The sequence below is a fragment of the Pipra filicauda genome, unplaced genomic scaffold (assembly GCF_003945595.2).
Source record: "Pipra filicauda isolate LSUMZ 115617 unplaced genomic scaffold, ASM394559v2 scaffold90_size2875636_pilon, whole genome shotgun sequence".
Classification (NCBI taxonomy): Eukaryota; Metazoa; Chordata; class Aves; order Passeriformes; family Pipridae; genus Pipra; species Pipra filicauda.
Window position 1 is genome coordinate 2,446,065 of NW_024105098.1, and position 22,495 is coordinate 2,468,559.

General features: G+C 50.1%; 4 protein-coding genes across 15 annotated transcripts in view; 2 read left to right on the forward strand and 2 right to left on the reverse strand.

The window, feature by feature from the left end:
* Window positions 1-4,230, forward strand: part of MAP3K13 (mitogen-activated protein kinase kinase kinase 13) — a 71,598-nt gene extending 67,368 nt beyond the window's left edge. For 3 of the 4 annotated variants that reach the window (XM_027724850.2, XM_039391126.1, XM_027724852.2), the window contains 2 exons: window positions 448-545; window positions 634-4,230. In XM_027724850.2, coding sequence (XP_027580651.1) covers window positions 448-545; window positions 634-670 — 135 coding nt within the window. In that variant the 3' untranslated portion in view covers window positions 671-4,230. Of the gene's footprint in view, window positions 1-447 lie in introns of all 4 variants that reach the window. The other variant, XM_027724853.2, reaches the window with a different exon arrangement.
* A 384-nt stretch (window positions 4,231-4,614) lies between these two features.
* Window positions 4,615-8,201, reverse strand: TMEM41A (transmembrane protein 41A). The gene is made up of 5 exons (XM_027724854.2): window positions 8,057-8,201; window positions 7,788-7,941; window positions 6,797-6,958; window positions 6,165-6,303; window positions 4,615-5,621 (listed from the first exon to the last, which is right to left on the reverse strand). Exons 1-5 carry the CDS (start codon window positions 8,152-8,154, stop codon window positions 5,401-5,403), a joined length of 774 nt encoding a protein of 257 aa, XP_027580655.1. The 5' UTR covers window positions 8,155-8,201; the 3' UTR covers window positions 4,615-5,400.
* Window positions 8,202-8,361: 160 nt separating this feature from the next.
* Window positions 8,362-21,800, reverse strand: LIPH (lipase H). Its single transcript, XM_027724820.2, has 10 exons — window positions 20,792-21,800; window positions 16,328-16,695; window positions 15,534-15,642; window positions 15,351-15,452; window positions 14,392-14,481; window positions 13,140-13,307; window positions 12,222-12,317; window positions 11,206-11,317; window positions 10,104-10,277; window positions 8,362-8,786 (listed from the first exon to the last, which is right to left on the reverse strand). The coding sequence occupies exons 1-10, from the start codon at window positions 20,841-20,843 to the stop codon at window positions 8,714-8,716; spliced, it is 1,344 nt and encodes a 447-aa protein (XP_027580621.1). The 5' UTR covers window positions 20,844-21,800; the 3' UTR covers window positions 8,362-8,713.
* Window positions 8,380-22,495, forward strand: part of CEP63 (centrosomal protein 63) — a 39,609-nt gene continuing 25,493 nt past the window's right edge. For 3 of the 9 annotated variants that reach the window (XM_039391106.1, XM_039391112.1, XM_027724814.2), the window contains exon 1: window positions 19,458-22,413. The gene's annotated coding sequence lies outside the window, so the exon portion shown is untranslated. Of the gene's footprint in view, window positions 8,484-8,683; window positions 18,883-19,457; window positions 22,414-22,495 lie in introns of those variants that run through there. The other 6 variants (XM_039391105.1, XM_039391111.1, XM_039391110.1 and 3 more) reach the window with 6 other exon arrangements.

Consider the following 22,495-nt stretch of genomic DNA (forward strand, 5'->3'; position numbering starts at 1 on the left):
ACAAACAAAGCTGAACATAATGTACTGGTCAGGATGACTGTGATTTTGAGAGGCCATGAGATTTGCAGTTGCATTAAGCGGGATAAAAATAGATAATGAAATGGAATGGGTATAAACTGCTCAAATGTATCCATCAGCAGCCTTGCTGACAAAGCTGGAATGATTTTCTTCCTTTTACTGCGTTTGAAGTGTTTGGGAGGGGTAGGGCAGAGCCTGCTGCACCATCTCCTCCTAACTCTGTGTTTGGTAGTGCTCTGCCCAGGTGTTTCTCTGCTGTCCCCTCGTTGAGGACAGACAAGTGACCTTTGGTAGGGCAGTTGTGTGCTGTGCCATCTCCTGTGTGCCAGTCTCCTCCTTTGCCTGGCTGCTCTTACACACTGGGGTGCTGTGGGTGATGTGCAGTACAGGACTGTTGCTCAAGTCTCCCCCTTTCCTTTTGCTTTGCAGAACCCACCACAGTTTGGAGAATCAGACTGTGACTCTTCTGAAGGGGAGTGTTCTGATGCCACGGTCAGGACCAATAAGCCCTGCAGCTCTGCTACTTGGTAATACAGATCTCCCCCAAAGCTTCCTGATACTGGCATTTTGATTTCCCTGAGATTCCACTTCATTCCCCTTCATCACACTTTACAGGAAGAGAAGATGCTTCTCCTTCCCACCCCAGGAGTGATTTGCAATAACCCGAATCTCTGGAAAATGTCCAAATGAAATTAATTCTCTTTGAGCATTTCAATCAAGAATGGCAGGGATGTATTTTATTGAATAATCTAGTTACTGTAACATGGATATTTATTTTTTTGACATTTTAACACTTTTTACTGTAAAGAGTGGATTGTATTTATAGACATACAGACTTGTTGCAAAAAAAAAAAAGTTCAGAAAGCAAGCACACTACAGAGAAACATCCTGGGAGTCCTGCCTGGACAGCTTTGTGTACAGATGCAGGGGATTCTCTTGCTGCTTGCACAGGGGACCAGGCCTCGTGGCCCTGAAGATTGGAGAACAGATCAAGAAAACTAAACCACTCAGTCTTATCAAAAGAGGAAAAGCAGAAAACGACCTGACTGTAGGGTGACCTGTGAACAAAGCATTTTCAGTATAACCAGCTGGGTCATTTTTAATCAGAAGGAGGACATGTTCCTGGAGCAAACTGGTACTGAGGTGCTAACATCCAGGGTCTTCTGAGTCAATACATCCCCAGGAATGTAATAGTGGGTTTTATTTTAAGGATTTTTAGTTTCTTTTTTTAATCAGCATTTTGTTGTGAGATCCTGCAAATGTACTCTAACCTCATCCTCTCGAGAACTGGTATCAGAGCACTTCTTAACACCGTCCTTGCTTCACTGTGGCAGTGTCGACCTCCAGTTGAGCAGGGAAACCTCTTTCAGATGCAGTGTGCCATTTCCCAGTTTACTTCCTCCTCTTACCTCCTGTTTGTTTCAGTCAGTCAAAGAAATCAATCCAATCAGTGTTGGCAAAGCAAGGACTTGCGAAGCGTGGAAAGCACATTTCTCAGAGCCTGAGCCCTTCTGGGGAGGACACTGGAGACGCCTGGACTGGACTGGGAGAAGCAGCCTCTCACCTACAGCAGCATTGATAACCAGCAGAGAGCTGTGTGTTGAGGGGGAAGACTGGGAATCACTGGCCTGGCTCAGAGCATCAGCCCTGCTCTGTCTCCTTATTCACTGTACATTCTTGGAAGCATTAGCAGCTGCCTGCCCTTCATGTCAGGCTTTGTGCAAAACAGGTTGCACAGGGAATTTGACAGTGGCTGTGGCACAGCTGTGTCTCGGGTGTGCCCCGAGGCCTCTGTTTCTCCTCCAAGCTGAAACTCTGCAGGTGAAAGTGAGGATAGTACTGGTATGTGACAGGCCGAGGCATTGGCAGATGAGAAAAATTTGTTTTCTGATAGAACTCATAGTGCCTTCCCTTCAAACACTACTCTTCTAAAACAATGTTGAAAGAGAACAAAACGATAGAGCACGTTCCCCCCCCTTCCTTAGTTGATGTCCCCCTGCAAGAGCTCTCCCTCTGCCCTTCCCAGCGTGCTGGCACGGCCAGCCTGAGGTGAATGGCAGGAATGGACCATGGACAGGTACTTCTGTTGCTTTGTTTGTTTACATTTTATGTTAAAATATTGGTTTGAATTTAACTGTGGTAATTTATAGCCTCATGGCAAAGTGAAGGAAAATGTCTTACCTATACAGAGAGCAGTATTGTATGAGTTAAATTATCCCATATTTTTAAATTTTTGTAGCTGGACTACAGACAGATCTTAAGTTATGATGTTATTTTATTATTTATTATCATTTCTGTAGATCAGAAGGTTGGCTTCACCGCTAGCACAATTGTAATCTGTTTGTGTGATGTTACCTTCTCCCTGGTCACCGAGGGGGCGGGAGCAGAGCTGGGCTCAGTGGCTGTCAGGAATTGCTGCCTCTCGTGATTTCCAGGGATGCTGTTACTCCAGGAGAGGGCACAGAGAGGGATGGATGGCTGCAGTCAGCCCTGTGTGAGGTTCCTCGTGGGCAGTTTGCTCACGTTGCTGGTAGTTGTCAGCCCCTGAACTGGAGGGGATGGTGATCAGGGAGCGAGTGGCTTTTGAACTGACCACAAAATGAGTAACTGTGACGGGATCCCCTGGCAAGAGCATCCCAAAGGACATTGCTCCAGGCAGCGGGTGCGAGATCAGGGTGGCCAGCAGTGGATCCACATGGTGGATCACCCTGGCAGGACCAAACAGGCTGCTGGAGAGGGAGCGACTTGCTCACCCTGCCCTGAGCAGCAAGGCTGGCTCTGGGTGGAGGCACAATGCCCTGGGGAGTGAAGCTCTTTCCTGGCTCCTTTCTTGTTTCCTCTCCCTTCCCATCCCTCGTTTCTCCTCCCAGATGTTCTCTGTCTCTTGGCCAGCAGCAGGAGGAGGTGGCAGGGCCAGAGTTGGCTTTGTTGTGAGGTGATTGGTGTGAGAGGGATTTGGTGTGGCAGAGGTGGTGCAGGTGGTTACTCAGGAGGCTGGAGGCCAAGGTGTGGGAATTTAGCAGTGGGAGAACTATGTGCACGTAACATACTACGGTGTAAACAGAGGTTGAGAACTGCCATTGGGTGTCCCCCAGCAGAGGATGGAAGGCCTGTGCCCCTGGGGAGACTCTGCTCAGAGCTGGCAGGCTCCCTGAGCCCGGTGTCCTTGGGCAGCCCCACACAACAGCCCCAAAGCAGAGCTGCCTCCTGCTCAGGCCTGTCAGTCTCTGCAGGGCCTCCAGCCTGTGACGATTCAGTCCCAGTCAAACAGATCCCAGAGGGGTTTGGGTACCTGTGGTCTCTGCTTAGGTTCCACCGTGGGATGCAGCTCCTCTGGGCTCGCAGAGAAGCTTTGGGGTGTGGGATTCTGGGACCCTTATGGACCGGCTGTCCTGGATGTGTGCTGATCCCTTCCCGTCCTTGCCTGGGGATGTGCTGGCCTGTTCTGCAGCCTGGGCGAGCAGAGCTGAACCCTCCAGGCCGCCACATTTAGCTCTAGTTTCCTCACACACCCAGGTCATTGCACTTTTATGGTCCAGTGTCACTCCTCCTACCTGCTGCCTCCAATGCAGCATCCCTCTGGAAATGCCACTAGGGCAGCCCCCCTTGCCCCAGTCCGTGGAGGTGCCACCCCAGCCCTGCCCTGCACACACATCTCGTGTGCTCAGCTGTGTGCGGGCAGGGCTGGCTCAGCACCGCCCACATTCCCGGGGTGGTCACCGTCCATTCTGCAGGGCGTTAGGGCGGATTTCCTTAGTGGAACCTCCCTGGAATGACACAGACGTGACCTGTGACCTCCACGTCACTGTACGGGCGCCTGTGCTGCGGTTCCTCACACTTTCCCTCCCAGCAGGGTCTGGGAGGTGTAGTGGACCTGCTTCCTCCTCGTAGTAACACCGCGCTCGCAGGGCAGGAGTAACCCGTGGGTTCCCTTTCCAGCACCCCAAGTTCCCTGACCCAGTTCTCATGGCTGCTGACAGCTCCTGAACACTAGCCTAGATTTTCTCCCAGAGCTGAATGTTGCCCTCCCCACTGTCGTGTTAAGTACCCATTTCATCTTGGCCCTGTCCAGTAGTGTTCATCCCCTCCTCCCTGCTCTGTGGATTCCTGAGACAAACTTGATTTTTTTTGTATTGACCAGTGTACAGTGATGGAAACAAGAATGACTATCAAAGCAAACAATGCATGGAATAAAAAGCCAGTGTACTTCAATGCTGCAGGCTGGTCTGGTGATCTGGGAAGGGGTTCTTATGGACTTTGGGTAACGTCATGAAGCCTTGCTCTGGGGTCTCCTATCTGCCCCCTTCCACGGCAGGAAGATTACTTTATCCTCCAAGAGGAGGGCAAACTCAGGGAGAGCAAGGAGGTGCAAATACCAAAACTCCAAGACCAGAGTATAATCCTTGGGAGAAGAGGGCCTGGCACAGGTTGCCCAGAGAAGCTGTGGCTGCCCCTGGATCCCTGGAAGTGTCCAAGGCCAGGTTGGACAGGGCTTGGAGCAACCTGGGCTAGTGGAAGGTGTCCCTGCCCATGGCAGGGGGTGGAATGAGATGATCTTTATGATCCCCTCCAACCCACACCATCCTGGATTCTATGTTCTCCAGCAACTGGGACAAGAACCCACTTGTTTATTTGGAAACCTTCTAGTTATACAGGAGCAAATATGTAGGTTTCAAAGTGCTTCTCAGGGACAAATCCCTGTCAGCCAGGCACATCCATTCCTTTTCTTTTCCCCTTTAGTCTTTATGGGGAGTAGCAGCCACTGACAGACTGGGGAAGCAATCTTGTGTGTTCTGACACGACTGGTACACACAGGCAGCCCAAATCCTGAGCATTTTGCTGCAGGGTGTGCTGGTTTAACATTGGAATCAAAGAAGAGTCTTCAACAGCTGCACCTTGAAACACCATTATTTTCTCAGCTTGGGGCTTGTGCTACTGCACCCAACAGCACCATTTGTCATTTTAGGCCAAAAATGCTAAATCAGTCTGGGGTTGGAGGGAGCAGGGCCTGCCTCCTGCCTCCAGGGCAGTGCTTGGCCTCCCTGTGCTGGGCAGGATTAAGGGGTTCTGGTTTGCCTTCCTCACAGGATGCCAACACTCCTTTTGTCCCCATGGCAGTGGGCTGGGCACCCCCTCAGGCACACAGGGGATGATTTAAACGAAACAGGCACATTAACCAACTGTTCACAAAGTCCCTGTATCGCTCTCTCCGTGCAGGTACATGCACAGGTAAACATTCATCAAAAATAAGAATCTTACACCTCCTCTGAGATGAGGAGGACAATTAAAAACTGCCACTGTCCTTGGTGGCACAGAGCATGCAGAATATAACCCCCTGCAGAGACCTGCAGCTTTTACCCCAAAACTGGGGCACCTGAACCATCAGAAACTCTTTTTGCCATTGAGTGTCTGAGTTTGCTTGTCTCCATCCAGCTTCAAGTGCTTCTTGCTGTATCTCTTGATGAGGGTCCCTGGTACCAGGGCTACCATGGCCATTGCCAGCAGTTTGAGCAGCGTGTCCCAGGAGAAAATGGCATCCAGAGAGGTGATCTGGGACAGAATGGCCCCTGTCTGCACACAGATGAAATTATATGGTGTAAGGCCTGAAAGAATCAGAGCAGAAAAAAGCTGTTAGCATCCCCCCCGGGAAAATTAGCTCAAATATGCCCAAGGCTACACACAGAATCACAGAATGGTTGGTGTTGGAAGGGACTTCTGGAGATCATCCAGTCCAACCCCCCCTGCCAAGGCAGGGTCACCTCAAGACACAGGAACGCACCTGAGTGGGTTTGGAATGTCTCCAGGGAGGGAGACTCCACACCCTGCCTGAACACTCTATTCCAGTGCTCTGCCACCCTCCATAGAAAGAAGTTCTTCCTCATGTTGAGGTGGAACTCGCTGTGGTTTAGTTTATGGCCCTTACACAGACACAAGGGTCTGTGCTTATAACAGAAAGAACGAGGTGTAAATCAAGATTTGCAGCAGGGGGACACACACACATATTTGCAAAATGCTCTGAGACCTCAGGGCAGCACAGAGGTAAACAGTTAAATGGGGCAGAGTCCTGCTGCTCTGCCTTCCCTGGGCTCAGTGATGACGAGCAGCAGTGTCACACTGTCCCCTCGGACTGTGTCCCCAGGCCTTACCGATGAGGACGGACAAGAAGAACTGGGACACGGGGATGTTTAAAATGGGAGCCGAGAGGTTCAGAAACCAGTTTGGTGTCATGGGGAACAGCCTCAGGAACAACAAGAAGAAAAATAAGCAGCTCCTGTTCTCTTCTACCTGCCAAGAGAAACGTTCCACATTATTTCTGCTCCTCAGACGGCAGTAACACTGGAAAGGCCACGATGCTTCTGCCACAACATCAGTCCAGAACTGATGAAAAGCAGCAACGTTATGTGTGTGTGGGAGCGTAAGGGTGAGCCAGCCTGTTCCAAGGAAGTGATGGAAGTGGGATCTCACCTGAATTAGAGATCAGGAAGGCAACAGCAGAACCACCTCCAGCTGTACAACTCAGCAAAGGATGGATGGAGGCGGTTCTGGAGAACAGGGACTTCCCAATCAATCCTTGTCTTACTTCTGATTTTCCTTGGGATCTGGGATTTTCCCCACAGCCCCTCTGCAAACAGGCTTGCCCCAAGAGAGCAGCCTGCTCCTAGGCTGTGCCCTTAGCAGACCTGATGTGTCCCCTGCACACATTCATTTTTACTAAGCCATCCCAAAAGCAGCCTGACCTAGGGACATCCTGGGTGTCTGCAGAAGCACCAGTTCTTACCTTCCCTTGCAGCAGAGCCACTTTCTCAGGGAAGTAGTGGACGACGAGCTGCTTGCCGAAGGCAGCAGAGAGCAGGTAGCACAGGGTGGCTCCCACCGACGTGAGCACCGAGCACAGCACCAGCCCCGTCCATGGCCCGAAGAGAGCTCCCGCCAGGACATTCTGTGGGGACAACAGGGAGTGAGGCCCAGTGTGTCACAGAATAGTCAGGGTTGGAAGGGACCCCTGGAGATCATCCAGTCCAACCCCCTCTGCCAAGGCAGGGTCACCTGGAGCAGGTGACACAGGAACGTGTCCAGGTGGGTTTGCAATGTCTCCAGAGGGGGAGACTCTGTGCCCTCCCTGGGCAGCTGTTCCAGTGCTCTGCCATCCTCCTGCCTCATGTTGAGGTGGAACTTCTTACGTTTTAGTTTGTGGCCCTTGCTCCTTGTCCCGTCACTGGGCACCACTGAAAAGAGCCTGGCCCTGTCCTCTTGGCACCCACCTTGGACATATTTATATGGATTAATGAGATCCCCTCTCAGTCTTCTCCAGACTAAACAGGCCCAGCTCCCGCAGTTTCCACTCAAAAGAGAGATGCTCCAGACCCCTCATCATCTTTGTGGCCTCCACTGGACCCTCTCTAGTAACTCCATGTCTCTCTTGACCTGAGGAGCCCAGACAGGACACAGCACTCCAGATGTGCCTCACTAGGGCTGAGCAGAGGGTCAGGATGACCTCCCTGACCTGCTAGCTATACTCTTTCCGATGTCCCCCGGGATCCCATTGTCCCTCCTGGCCCCCAGGGCAGGCTGCCGGCTCACAGCCAACGTGTCACCCACCAACACTCCCAGGTCCTTCCCCGCAGAGCTGCTCTCCGCCAGGGCAGCCCCCAGCCTGTGCTGGTACAGGGGGTTATTCCTCCCCGGCTGCAGGGCCGGGCCGGTCCCTCTGGCCCCTCCTGACCGAGCCGTGGCTCGCCGGCCTCGCCCTTTGCCCCCCGTGCCCGTACCAGGAGGCTGGAGCCAGGGATGGCGAAGCTCTGCTTGTACAGGTAAGCGCCGCAGAACAGCGCCAGCGCCGCGCCCCGGTGCTGCCGCTCGTAGTCCCGCAGCGCCTCGGCCAGATCCCGCAGCTCCTCCAGGTCCGCCGGGAACCGCAGCGCCCTGAGCGGGGAGAGAGACGGGCGGTGCCGGGGAGGGTGGGGAGAGACAGAGAGACGCAGGGGCAGCCCCGGCGGGACAGAGGGACATACGGGCAGCCCCGGCCCCCCGCACCCACCTGCGCGTCTGCCCCGCGCTCAGCCGCACCGACAGCAGCCACAGCGCGGCCGTAGCGGCCGCGAAGACGAGAAGGAGCCCGGCCGGGCGCCGCCACATCCCGGGTCGGAGCCGCCGCTACCGCCGCTCTGGCCCGGCCCTGCCGGCCCTCAGAGCCCCGAGACGGGCGCGCAGGCGCAGGGCGGGGCCGCCCCTGAGGGCGGGGATGGCGGGCGGGGCTGCCCCTGAGGGGACGCGCGAGGGCTCGGAGGGAGCCTGCACCCCTCGGGGTTCAAAGGCGGTTCAGCGCGGATACGCTCCTTAAACACGCGCTTTAAACCCACGCGCTGCTGTTGTTTTATTGTCGCTCCCACAGCCCCTTTGTACGCCCTGCGTGGAGAGCGGGCCCCGCTGCCCGGTCCGCATGGGAGGCGCCCCGGGAGCTCCAGGTGAGTCCCCACACGGCTGTGAAATGTCCCGGGAGCTCCAGGTGAGTCCCCACACGGCTGTGAAATGTCCCGGGAGCTCCAGGTGAGTCCCCACACGGCTCTGAAGTGTCCCGGGACCGCCAGGTGAGTCCCCACACGGCTCTGAAGTGTCCCGGGACCGCCAGGTGAGTCCCCACACGGCTGTGAAATGCCCCTGCCCCGCCCAGACACGGCGTCCTCGGGTTTCGGCTTCAGCACGGGATGGGCTTGAAGGTTCTCTGAGTGTTCTCCGTCAGCACAAGGTCGTATCGGCACAGCTGGGGTCTGTGTGAAAACACGGGCCAAAAGTGAAAAAAGGCTTTTTTTCCCCTGTCATCCTCCAGTTGAGTCTCGCCGTGTGCTGGGGGCATATGTAAAATAACTCGTGTTCTCAGGAGAACTAGCTCCGAATCCACCTAAAGTGAGTGAGGTGCTCTTTAAGCCTTACCAAGGCCAGGGATACCTTGAGCTTTTTTCTCTTCTGTTCTACGTGATCTTTTGCTTGTGAGAAAAACAGAATGCGAAAAGCCCCAGCAAACAGGCACTGCCTGCAGATCCATGGTTCCCATTAAACCAGTCCACACCTCTGTGTCCACCAAAAAAGGTGGTCCTTCCAGCTCACCTGCCTGGTCCTGCTGCTTTGCTGCTCCCAGCATGAGGAATTCTGCTGCTGCTCTGAGCTGGGACCAGGCATTGATCTGGCCTGGAGCTAGTCCAGCCAAAAACCAGAGGAAATACTTAAGCTTTCACTGGGAAAACATGAGCATTAGCCCTGGAAGAGGGGAGGAGGGAGGGAAGGGCATCCCTCCCCTGGCAGTGACTGATTACTTAATGTGTTAAAAGTCCTGAATATTTTTGCTTCACCCTCCTCGCTCTGTGATATGCAGCCCTTGTTTTAACCCAAACTTAAAGCATGGCCTGGCTTGATGTCCACATGGTGGTTTTGCACACAAAGTCAGCCTAAGAGATTCTGTGCTTGCTGAGCTCAGGCAGAGATTCCATCCTCCAAAGGTGCCCTAGGAATCAGGGAAGCTTAGGGGTAGGACTGCAGAACAGACAGAAGCTAAAGAGGTGACTGAAGCAGCTGGAGAAATATCACCAGCAGTGCTCTGGGAGGTACCTCATGGTGTTGTGGGCAGCAGTCAGGGCTTTGGGCAGAGTGGCCAGCAGCTCCCAGTCGCTGGAATTCCAGGAGTAAAATAATCTCCCTGCTTGACTGCCCATAGAGATTGACTGGGATATAAAATGTGCATTTGGGGCTGGGCATCTCTGCTTCCCTGACAGCTGCATTTCCCTTCAGCCCGGAGTTCAGGCCTGGGCAGCTTCTCAAAGGTCATTTTCCTGACCAAAGGTCAAGATGTCAGACCACATCAGAGTCACGTCACCAGTGGCGTGTTTTCAGTACGATAAGACAGCCTCTGTGTTCAAGTAGGTATTCAGCTGTGGGATTCTATTCCCATGATATGTGTATGAGAATTATTAAATGTGAAATCAAATCTAATTCTTCTGCACAAACTCAGCCAGGCCAGCAGTCTGGGAGATTCGTTTGCTTCTGTCCAGTCTACAACAATAGAAATGGTTTGTTTGTAGAGCTCTGCTCACCTTTCTGGGTTCGTGAGTGACTGGAACCTCATTTGGAGAATCCTGAGTTTGAATTTTGGGCCAATGACAGATCCTGTGGAAAATGTCAAGGAAATTTTCTCTACGTTTTCAAGATCCTGGTCGAATCCCGTGAGCAAAGTAATTTGGTTGTACTGCTGGAAGGTGGCAGCTTCTCTGAAGGTAAAGCAGACAGAGTGTCAGAATCCCCAAGGGAATAGCACCAGGTTTAATGTATTCAGTGTAACATTAGTAGCAGAGCTGGGGGAGGAGGGCACAATTAGTGATTAGTTTCTGATTTACAGAAGGTGGGTGTGGATTCAGGCCCCCAGGTGTGAACCTGCTCAGCCACTTTGGCACTCAGCTCTTTGGGGTGGGAGTGGGGACACAGAGGTCTGATATTGTTTGTCCCAAACCAGAATCCTCTCCGTGATTCTGCTTTGATCCCGAGTGGACTGAATCCAAGTGATGTTTGTACCTGGCTGGCTGTGCAGACCTGAACACTGAGTCACTTCGAGACAGGCATGAAATCTGCACTGCTCTTGGTGCAGGAGCGATGCAGATTGCTCCACTGCAAGCAGATCCCAGATATGGCTGAGGGAATATGCAGTCAGAGATACTTGGGAAAACTAGTTGAGCAGGATTGTTTGGCTGAAGTGTGTTTAGATCAATCAAGAATTTGCATGTTCTATAAACACCAGTCATTAATTTGCCTCTCTGAACAGAATGAGTTGATTTGGATGTGAGATATTCAGGCCCAGGTTCATCCCAGCTGTCTTGGGCACTGGGAGCTGGAGCAGAACACTCCTGGGAGGGGATTGAAAGAGGGGGAGATGCTTTTCCTTCTGCCTTAGTGGAAACCTAGGGGCAGCTGTGCCTCTGGCTGGGATTGTCCACTTCAGTCCTTAAAAGGAATGAGAAGGGCCCAAATCACAGTGCTGGGCTGTCAGGTGGTGTGTGCTGGGGGAGGCTGTGGAAATTCCATAGGCATGTGCACTGGCAGGTATCAGCAGGGATATGGAGGAGGATGTCTTGCCTCCTCCCAGCTGCAGTTGTGCCAAGTGATTCTTTGGCATTTACACATTATCAGATCAGTAAGACTTACGGATTAACTTTGGATTCTGCCTTCTTCCCAGTCTCATCAGCTAGTACGATGCTGAACGTACCTCTCCTGGTGTCTTTGTTCCACGTGATAATATCCACAAAGTAGTGATAAACTGAGGGGAGGGAGAGAACTAGTGTGGTTAGATCTGGCAGGCTCACTCTGCTGTTGAGCTTCTGTGTGCCCGTCTGGGAGTGGAGCTGCAGGTGGAGGATGGACATAACCCCTTCAAATTTCTCTCCAAAATCCTTTTCTCCTCCCTGCTCTCCATCCCTCCTAGCAGAGATTTTTTTAACAGAAACACTAAGAGGTGTCAGGAAAGCACTACAGAAAGGGTTATCCATGCAGGATGGCCTCTCTGTATGACTCTAAGCACACCCCCTTTAACACTTCGCCTTCCAGATTGCCTTTCCTTTTCTTTTCTTTCTCCTGTCCCATTCGGAACCCCTCCATTTTTGTTCTCAGCATCTGTCATTTGTAATCCCTATCATGGAGCACAATTCTTTGATCTGTAAGTCTGAATTCACTTGCTGACCAGCTCTGGAGCTCAGGCCATAATCCCTGCCCATGCCTTGCTATTTTGGTGATCACAGGGAGGAGGAGAAACCTCGGTGACACCCTTTTTTCCATTAATTCTCTCCCTTTCCCTGTACCTCTTGCTTTTCTCCAGGGGTAGCTTTTTCACCTGCACAGTCTCTCTTTGTCTCCCACCATTCCCACACACCTCTTCCTTTCACAAAAGAATGGTGTGTTGCTTTTAAACTCGGTTTGGGAACTTTTATATTTAATTTGCAAGTTCTCAACCAGTTTCCTAGCACTGTAAGCAAGTTGGCTTTCACAGCACCGGGCAGGATTGCAGATAAGGAATGTCATGGCAAAGTGCAGCTGGACACAGTTCTGACCAGCAGCCACTGGCATTGTTTCTAAAATGCTGGCTATGACCAAACCACCTCTGCTCAGCTGCTGCTGAAGGAGGCAATGCAAAAAGACAAATCGTCTCGGAAATCTCAGTCACTTACTGCAAAATGGCTCTTTGTCCCCTGTATCGAAAAACATCCTTGTCACTGGATGGCTCTGTTGTGTTAAATAGCTTTTCCACTCATGGGCATAATAACCTGCAGGTGACAGTTTGAAAATGAAACACAGCTACTGCACAGGTAGATGAGCAACTAAATGGCTGAAAATAAGCAAGTGTTTAAGAAATAGTGTATTGTTTGCCAGCTGCCAGGTCTCAGTGTGACACAAGCTCGAAACAAGCTCCTGTACTCTGCAGATTTAGGACTAAATATGCCTGGCTACTGTTCAGCACGTACTTCAAGGCTGATCTTCTTCCACACCTGCTATCCATGGTCAAGGAGGATTTCATTCAGTGCAGAATGCAAATCATCCCCTTGGCTTTGCCACTTCCTTTCTGGAAGTGTCAGGTGTTTTAGCATCAACCTTCCAGAGCTGGCAGCTTGATGCTGGGCTGTCACACCCAGGCTGGGATGCCTCTGTGGGTCCAGAATCCCCTTTGTTCACCCCTCTGCCATTCCTTTTAGAGAACAGAGAGGTTTGTGGTGCTGGGAATTTACTAGAAAATACTGTTTTAGCAAGAACATGCCCCTCTCTCAAACCCTGCAACTAAAGGACTTTAATTCATTGTTTCCATGACTGTAGTGTAAAGATCCCAAGTCTTGTTTTGGCTTTCCTAGTTCTGGATCCTTTACCTGTGAATTTTGTTCTAGATCACAATGTGATGTGATGGTACAAAGAACAGGGAGGTTTCTCAGACCTCTTTGAAGCCAAGGGGAGGCCTCAAAAACCTCAGTGGAAATAACTTCGATGATTTTGCAAAGCACTGTGTTGTGTTGGTCCTTTAGTGAAACATCACACAAGTTACAGTGATGACAGGAAGCTCTGTGTTCAGGATGGTCTGACATTCCCTGGATCCTTACCTAGGATGGGGCATGGCATAGGCCAGAAGGTTTCACAGCTGGTACATTTGCCATTCCTGTAATTCCTGTACGAGTCGCAGGGATAAGCTGTGATGTTGCAGCTCCGTGTCAGGGAGGACAGGAACAGGAAAACAGACCTCTGGTGGTCACATTTAAAGTACTGCAATCCTTAATCATACACAGGGAAGAAATATTTTGTTAGGAACCCTCACTCGTCAGGGAAACAGGATTAATGCCCACAGGACACAGCTGTGGACAGTCCCTGACCAGTCTGGACCCAGGGGATTGCACTGGGGAGCACTGGGCTGTGGCAAAACAGCAAGTGGGCACCAGCCTCCCCCTTTGACTGCACTCAGCTCTGCCTGTGTCTGGCTTGCTTTTCTTCTTGTATTTTTGGTTTTAAAAACATATTTGTTTGTATAGCTACTGCAGTTCCAGAGGATCCAAATATGAATCCAGTTCCATGTCAGGTGTTTTCCTCTCTGAGCTCAGGCCTGACAGCTGGATATTGCTTTTAGTTTTGCACATGACCTTCCATTTTGGTGTAAAAAAACTCTTTAGAAAGCCCAAACTAATAAAATGCCTTGTTGCATGAGGAGCAAAGTGAGTGAAGCCTCATATCCTAGGGATTTTTGGTTCAGGCTGTTTTCCTGTGTAGATTCTCTCAGGTATGATAAGGGTTGAGTTCACAAAGCTGCCTTTTCTTCTGTGAGGTATCTTTTTCACCCAGCTTTCATCAAACCAGTTCAGATGCCAGGCTGAAAGGAAAAAAAGCTTTCTTTGATTCAAGACTAGGCCTTTACCTTCCAGACTGCAGTGTTAGTCACTGCCAAGGAAGGTGCAAGATTTGGTCTAACTGCCTGCTCCACATTCATCTTGAACCCATTTTCTGGACAGGTTCTTGCCACTGCTTTTGTGTGTTCATAGTAATTGAAAACAAAAAATCCCATGGGTTTTTTGAATGCAGTCACAAAACAAAGGCACAAATCTACCTGATGGCTTTTTGCACAGAGAATTAATCCCACTTGCACTGTGACAGGGGCACAGAAAGGTCACCCTGACTCTCACGCACATGAGCTAAACCTCTGTCACATCAGTGCTGGGAAGAGGTTGCTGCTGTGGCTTTCCCAGAATATGGGTTTCATGTCTTTTCTAAGCAGTGATGATGTTTCTCTGGCTTCCTCCTCCTTTTCTGAGGAGAAAATGGAAACATTTTGTCAGGGTCTGTGCAGTTCAAGGCAGGATTAATTACCAGAAAATACTGTCAGTGGACAGCCCGGCTGGTCGGTCCCGCCGTTGGGGTAGAAGTCGATGTGGCCTAGTGCTTCTCTGTAACCTAGTCCTGATAAAAGGGAATAAATATTAGGGCAGGAATATTAATACCATCCATCTGTTTAGGGAGCAGGCCAGGCGGTTGTGACCCAGCTGGGTCATTTTAGTGATGGTATCAAATACCTAAAATAAGCCTGTGTGTCCAACAGTGCAAAATTTAGGTTTTTGTGTCACTGTGTGCAGGAGAAGAAAAGGGATGTGAAACCTGGGTGTTGCTGTGGTGCTGAGTTTGACTTCTTGGAAGGGCTGGGAGAAGCAATGAGGTGGGAAAGCCAGGTGCTAGGGGTAGGCTGCCCATGGGAGCGGAGCGGAGGGCTGGCATCACGTGGCTGGCCTGGCTGGTGGATCTGGGAAAGGATAGGGCTGAGGGAGAGTCCAGATTCATCCTAGAGGAAGGTTTAGCTCAGAGGAGGTGGGATGGACACTGGAAACATCATGCAGGGAGCCATGGGTTGGGGATAACTGATCTACTGTGCAAGGCACTGAGCTGTGGGACCGGCTTTGGAGATGCTGTGTGCTGGGATGCAGTCTGAGCCCGGGGTGGGATGTTAGTGTGGAACTGCTCTGGCAGGACTGTGTGCTGCAGGAGCTCCCACACGGGGCCCAGGTCCTTGTAATTCATGGGCCACCAGGCTGTAACTGCTATAATCCAGCAGCAGGTTTTGAAGTGTAAAGAAACCAGCAGCTCCCGAGGGAGTGCTGAGAACAGTGTGGGCAACAGAGCACCCCAGAGTCCTTCCCAGCACCAGTGAAGGATTCTGCTGTCCTGGGCCAAAGGAGCAAAGGTCCTGGCACTGCTGCCCACCACACCACTGCTTTCCCATGCTCCATCAGTCCCTGGGTTTCCTCGTGGAGCTGCAGAGCTGGAATGTCACGTACCGTCGGTGTCGGAATGAATGACGTCGACAAACTGTGCGTCGGTGGGGTCCAGCCTCTCACTGGGGGGGGTTCCCCGGTACAAGGGCCCCGCTGGGTCCAGGCCTGCAACACAAAGCCACGTGGATGGCACTGCCTCGTGCTGTGCTGGCCTTGAGGCCAAAGGACTGACGGGGGAAGGCTCACCCGTGATTCTTCCAAGTGCGCCACCAAACATCTGTCCCACAAAGCCGGAGATGTGTGCTCCCAGGCTCACTCCTATCATGTGCATGGAGTCAAGGGATGCTCCATGAATCTGAGATTTAAAAGTACTCATGGTCACAGATTTGAGGCACAGGAAAGGCATAAAAAATATCAGGAGGAGGAATGTAAAGGCATCTCGCTGTTTTCCCCACTTTTTCTCTTGGTGTGTTCCACTCTGTGTAAATATTCCCTCTTTGATAGTCCCACAGTGCAGCCAGCATCCCTCTTTGAGGCCCATACCTGATGAACACAATTCAGGCAGTGGCTGTATTTTCCTGGGGCACTGGAGACAGAAACTATTCATGGGCCCCAGGAGTAAAATTCCAGTTGGCCCACATGTGGTTTCTGCAAGGAATTAGCAGACACTATGATCTTAATGATCCAGTGTCTTCATTGCTTGTGCAACAGCTTAGGGGAACTGTGAACTGTAGCTGGTCCCCTTAAATTGATTTTTGGACGTACAGAAAGTGGAAGTAAAGTTTCTGTGTGTAGGAAAACATGTCTGTAGAGTTTTGTACCCAGAAATGGAGAGACAGAGTGTAAACTGAATATTGCGACAAAATACCATCGTACCAAGTCCAAGGGTACAACTTGGCACTGCAGGATAGCTGCAAAAATTAATGTATTCCTTTTAGGAGTTTCTATTCCCAGACATCCTGCTGGTTTTAAACACTTCCTTTGTGCCCTTTACATACTGTGCCTTAATGACTATATCATAGTGTGAACGTCCAACTTACCAGCATTTCATCAATAAGTTTCTTCAGAATCTCAGCAACTCTTTTGCACTTTCTGGAAGCATTATTGTAGATGAGGGTTGTTGCCCCCTGATTCCAGTCCACGAGGATGATGTTCATGTCCTCTGCAGAAAGCAGGAGATGCAGCAGGTCGGGGATCCAGACGGGGGCAGAGCCTGTGAACCGGTACCCGTGGACGATGAAGGTGGTTTTCTTGGTCACATTGAGGTACTCGGAGGTTGTTGAGTGGAGCTCCTCGGCACAGGTTGGGTTCTGCCTGGTGTAGAGCAGCAGCTTCACTTTCAGCTCTGTCCCTATCAAAGCGCTCCAGAAGCCGAGGGCTGTGAATGCAGGACATGTCTCCCCAGGATCTGAAAAGAGCACAGAGTGGCAAATGGAGTGTAGCCCCAGTGCATTTGCTTCCACCTGCCAGCCCTGCACAGGGGCAGGGACGTGTGTTGTGACATGTCTGAGCCAGGGCTGCTTCTCTCCTGTCTCCTCTCCTCATGTTCATGACTGCGGTTACCTTGGAATGTAGGTTTTCTTGCCATGTTGGAACAACGACAGCAAGTGCACCTTCTTGGATCAGCATTCCCTGAAACAAGGCAGTCCTGCTTCCACAGGCAGCTGGGAGATGGCATGGCCTCTCTCCAAAAATCCCAGTAGTGTGAGGAAGTGACTGACAAGCGGGATGGTTGCTGTGCTGGTTTGGGAGCACGCCCAGGTGCTCTGGACAGGCCCGAGGGTAAATGGGTGTCCTCGGGGCTGGTTTGTACCTCCAGCCTGGAGCTGCCCAGCCGCAGAGGATTTCCCGTGTGAGGGGCAGCTCAGTGCTTCATTTGTGTGTGCAGATGCACCCTGCTATTCCTGACTGCAAAATGGGCACCCTTGGGCTGCGTGGGATGTCACGGATGGTGCTGTGTACACAGCTGAAGAGTAACTGAATTGGGTGTAAGTGCTGCTCCATGGGATGGTCTGTGCCTTTGGAAAGCCTGTCTTTGTGCCCTGCTTTTCCAGCAGGGCACCAACCGAGCCTTTATTTCCCAGTACAACCTCCAACAGGGCACTGACAGGGAATGGAACAACTGTCTCCAGACAGACGCTGCTTACGAAGTTTAGTAGCCTCTTCCTGGCTCACAGTCCTTTCCCCCAAATCCTTTTAATCTTATTGAAGAACCTTGTGGGGGAGAGTGTCCCTCTCACACATATACCCTGGGCTGCAGCAATTTTTCAGGCTGCAATTCCTAGAGGAATCTTCCTGATCTTTGTTGCTTAAAAGGCTGTGCAGTGGGTAGAAGAGTTTAGAAAACCTGCAGCTGTAACCTAATTGTGCTCTAATAAATCTTCAATGCTCTGTGCATTTTAACTTCTATATGATGAAACTCTCACAGTTTCTATGAGCCACTTTCCCTTCTCTCCTCCTTTGGAAAGCAGGAGCATGAGAGTGATATAAATACTATGTGCCCAGCACATAAAACAATCTGCTCAGTTGCCATAGTTCTGCTAATTACTCTGTAGAAGCCCCAGGAGCTCCAGAAATAAAAGTTAATAGGCTAAAAGGATGTTGCAGTTAAATCCAACTGAATATTTTAAATTGCTACCATAAATTTTAACATCTGAAATCCATGGAGTCCTTACTGTATAAAGCCTATGGTACCATATGAACAGTGGGACAGGAGTGGTGGGAAATGAGCCCTCAGCCAGGCCCACTGAACGTGGGTTGAAACCAGGAGCCTTTGAATGGGGGGGTGTTCTGGCTCCTTAATGCTTCCCCCAGGGCTCCCAGGGGCAGGGTGGCTCTGGGCCCTACTCCCAAGAGGAAAGGTCACCTGGTGGCTGTCTCCTGGCCAGCCATTCTTACAGTGCCAAGGAGCTCCAGTGAAAGAGCAGCAGGAGTTCTCCTGTGGCACTGCTGTTGTGGAGATCTCAGAGGAATGGCAGAGAAAAGCTCACATTTCTGCTGATCTATGCCAGCTCACACAGTGAGACTCAGCAACTGTCCTCTAGGTGCTACTGCAGCATAAAAAAATACAACTATCTTGGTTTTACTAATAACTAGGCATTGTTTTAGTTATTGTATAGCAGTATTATATGGTGTTGTTAATCATCTTTACTGCCACTGAAGCTGTAGTAATAGAGGCAGAAATGCCAGGCAAGAATTACTTCTATATGGTGCAAGATTGCACTGATTGCTTAATTTGTGTCTGTATCTCCTGCCCTGTGCTGAGACTTGCCTAGAGGAGCAGTGTGTTTGTCATCAGAATAGCCTAAACCTCCTGGTACAGAGGAGCTTTCAAAGAGCTGGTCAGCATTTGCTGATACCTGACACGAATTGATTCTGGTTTGATTATTAAAATCAGATCAGGATTATAATATATAATATTATTACAGGGGGGAGAAAACCTGCTGGCTTCTCTTCTGGCAGGATGGTGGCCATCTCAGCCTCATCCTGACACATCAGGATGGCCAGTTATCCTGACTTTGCTCTTCCTTCCAATGAGCACAGTGACTCCTACCCAAATGGCTGGAAGTGTCTTTGAAACTCCCAGATGATTGGGGTAAGTGGCTTATTGAGATTAAGTCTGCAAACAAATAAGTGAGGTGGAAAGTTACACCCTGGCACTGTACTTAACTAACTTAACTTTCCCTCCAGGAAAGGTGAATGAATGTGGCAATTAACCCAGCATGCCATTAGCTCACCCCCAGCCCTGCCTTGGCCATTAGCTTGCTAGACAGACTCTGGCAATTCAAATTCTCCTGCTCAGTTTTCTGATATGTAAAATAGGGGCAAAACACTTGTCTGCTGGGCAAGGTGCTCTGAGGTTCCAGCACCTGTAGCAGGGGGCATAAAAATGTGTGAAATCCACGTCCCTGCCTGGGAGCTGGACATCTTTGGTCTTGAGCTTGAGATCAGCCTCCAAGGTGCTATTGCAGCAGGAGAGGCACCTTCAAAATAACCTGGTTCTGAACTTACATATATAAGTATATATCATGATAGAATCATAGAATGGTTTGAGTTGGAAGGGACCTCAAAGCTCATCCAGTGCCACCCCCTGCCATGGGCAGGGACACCTTCCACTGGCCCAGGTTGCTCCAAGCCCCGTCCAACCTGGCCTTGGACACTTCCAGGGCTGGGGCAGCCACAGCTGCTCTGGTCAACCTGTGCCAGGGCCTCCCCACCCTCACAGGGAAGAAGTTCTTCTAAATATGTTATCTAAACATACTCTCTTTCAGTTTGAATATGTATGTTCTGAAGTTACATACTCCCAGGTGGGAGTACTGTGGTCACAAGAACAGTCCCAGGCAGTGCTATCAAAGCCTGCATTCCCCTGGTCTCTCTCATTTCTTTCTTGGAGATGGTGTTTGGAGGCTTTTTCTTCCGTCTGTCCTGGATGCTGATCCTATGGACAGGCAGGGTTTGCCACTGTGGTGTTGGGGCTGTGGTCCTGAGCTGGCTGCATGAATAGAATAGCAGCCAAGTTTTTTTTACCTCCACCAGTCTGTCCTCTTGCAAAGGGAAGTTCCAACAGTTTTTTCACAGCAGTGGGTCAGTGGTCACTTGTCTCAGCTGTGGCCTTTGGGTCACAGAGGTGCTTCTCTGTCTGTCTGCAGGTTCTCTGGCACTGTGCCACCTTGCCTGGGCTCTGTACAGTGTGTTTCAACAGACTGCTCCTAACCATCGACAATAACTCTCCCCTTTCAGCAGACTTCACAACCATGACGTGAATCTCAGGAGTGTTGGTGAAGATTTCCATCACTTCTGCACAGAGTGTGCCCTCCACCTCTTAAACTGGTCCTCAATAGCTCCCTGGTTTCCTCCTGCCTTTTCACATAACTCTTTTTCCCCACTTCTTGTGGGTACATTTCCTACAGCGCATTAAACAAACTAAGCAAAACGTGACCCCGAGATTACTCCAGAGGACCCGATGAAATACAAGTTAGTATTTATAAGAATACTGGTTTTTTTAACCCTGTTTGTTTTCCCTACAAAGCAGAGAGCTGTAACTTGACTTGCTCCCATGTGTATGCTAACACAAGGCAGTACATTTGTTTATTGTTACACAGGTTGATTCTTGTAGGGCTGTGAGGATATCAAATGGAGCTTACTGTTCATAAATGGTAATTCATCCTTCGCCCCTGTCGTACACAACACCCCTGAAAAGAAATCATTATTCTCTGAAGATTTCCAATGACATTTTCAGTGCAGATGGATAGTACTTATATAAGAGAAATGTTTGCAAAGGGAGGAAAAGATAATAAAAAAAATACTTCTGGTTTTACATTTGGAACTCTTAGAACTGACTCCATCCATGTAACCAGTATAATTTGCTTTGCCGAAATAAATAATGTTAGTGAGAAACCCTACACAGTAACTGTAATGCAGAGGGCAGACACAGTCATGTTTCTGTAAAGCACAGTGTGTTATATTTGACAAAAAACATTCAAAACAAATGGTTGGTTTCTTACCTGTTTTCACCCCGTGCAAAAGGTAGATGAACACAACACACAGCCTCAGCATATGGACTTCCACATGGAGCTTCTATGGGTAAGAGACTTTAAGGATCCCACAATTTCTTTGGCATGTGTCTGCTGGCTCTGACAGCAACTTGCTCCCTTTTTTTTTTCTGCCTGTCCCAGTAGGTGTGGTGAAAGCAGGAAGTTACCAGCCAAGAAATGAAGACCAGTCTTTAGTTATACAACTGAAGCTTCTTCTTAAAAAGGTGGGGCACTTTCTATTCTAACAGGTTTCCTTAATTTAGACATAGTTTGTCCTGGGAGATGACTAATCAAAGACACAAATGGGTTGGTATCACTGCTGTAAGCAGCAATTTGACTACACTGTGTTGAAACTAAGGACATTATTGCCTGTTTGTCTTTTGCAAAGAATGTCAAGAGGATCGTAGGTGTCACTGCAAGTCTGATAAGCATCTGGGCAGGGCCAGTGCTTGGTTTCCCAGGGCCCTGCCTTTGGAAAGTTCATGATGATCCCTAATCTCCCATGTTCCTCCTGCTCTCTAGAGTCCCTTCTAACCCACAGAGCCCTGTCCCCTCAGGCAGGAGGCAGGTGCACGGCACTGTGTGTGACAAAGGGAAGGTACTTGGGGCAGTCTGGCTCTCCACTATCTGCTCCCAAGCATCTGCTGCCTTGGATGACACTCATACAACTGGCATTCCCACCACATTTTCTCGAAGACCTGCTGGAACATCATGAATTCAAGTAAGAAAGGCTTTTTCTTTCCTTGACAGATGGGAGGAAGAAGATAGCTAAGCAAAGACAACTGCCAGGGGCAGGAAAGGAAGTCTGACATTGAAGCTGGAAGATATAGTGGCAAAATTGGGAAGAAAAGGGTGGTTGGGAGCTTGAAAAGGGGTGAGAGAAGAGGGGAAGAGAGAGCAGGGATGGCTGCTGGATAGAAACTGGGTGGTAGCTTTGCCTGACGTTTTCTTAGCAAATTCTTCTAACTGTAGGCGAGGGAAAGGGAACCTGGGGAGGATCAGAACTCCCTCATTAAGCACAGGCTCTGCTTTTTCCTCCCGGTGATGATCCAACGAGGAGCTGAGCTATTACAGCTCCCAGCTGCATAGCTGGTTCTTTGGTCCATGCTGTGCAAACTAAGCTTTTTGACATTGCTAATTCTTGGGTTAATCCTTAACTCTTCCTGCTGCCTGTCTGCAGCTCCTTCCTGTTCAGACAAGTGTGTGCTGCTTGTCTGGTGCAGGCACGGATCACCCAGGCAAAAGCTGGGGTTTGTTATTTTGGAGAGGATAAACATTGAGAAAAGGCACTCAAAAACTTCTGTGGAGTCTGGAAGTCCAGGACAGTGCTTTTTCTGCTGCACTGGCAAAAGAATATAATTTAAACATTGTTTTCCTTCCAGTTCCTTTCTCACCCCCACCAGTAATCCTAAACTCTGTCAAAATATTTTCTCCTTAGCAAGAAGTTCTGCCAATGGTGAGACAGAATCAGTCCAACAGTGAAACACGAAGATGAACAGAAGGCTTTTACCTGTTGCAAAGGACATCTGTGAATCAGAGATAAAATGGGATAAATCAAGAGGGCCTTGCCTTTCTTCTCAGCACAAAAAGAGGTAACAACTTATTGCCTGAAGCTAAGCTCTACTTGTTTCTTTCCTTGGATTTCCATTTCCCTTCTGAGGTAGCTCATCCAAG

Bases quoted from the DNA above. Each gene is read 5' to 3' on its own strand.
- TMEM41A (XM_027724854.2), bottom strand. From the start codon at position 8,154: ATGTGGCGGCGCCCGGCCGGGCTCCTTCTCGTCTTCGCGGCCGCTACG. The intron at 6,304-6,796 runs GTAAGAACTGGT...TTCTCTTGGCAG, and splicing joins TGGCTCTGCTGCAAGGGAAG to GTAGAAGAGAACAGGAGCTG. The intron at 5,622-6,164 runs GTAAGGCCTGGG...TGATTCTTTCAG, and splicing joins CTTCTTGTCCGTCCTCATCG to GCCTTACACCATATAATTTC.
- LIPH (XM_027724820.2), bottom strand. From the start codon at position 20,843: ATGCTGAGGCTGTGTGTTGTGTTCATCTACCTTTTGCACGGGGTGAAA. The intron at 16,696-20,791 runs GTAAGAAACCAA...TGCTCTTTTCAG, and splicing joins TTTGCACGGGGTGAAAACAG to ATCCTGGGGAGACATGTCCT. The intron at 13,308-14,391 runs GTAATTAATCCT...TGTATGATTAAG, and splicing joins TCCACTGACAGTATTTTCTG to GATTGCAGTACTTTAAATGT.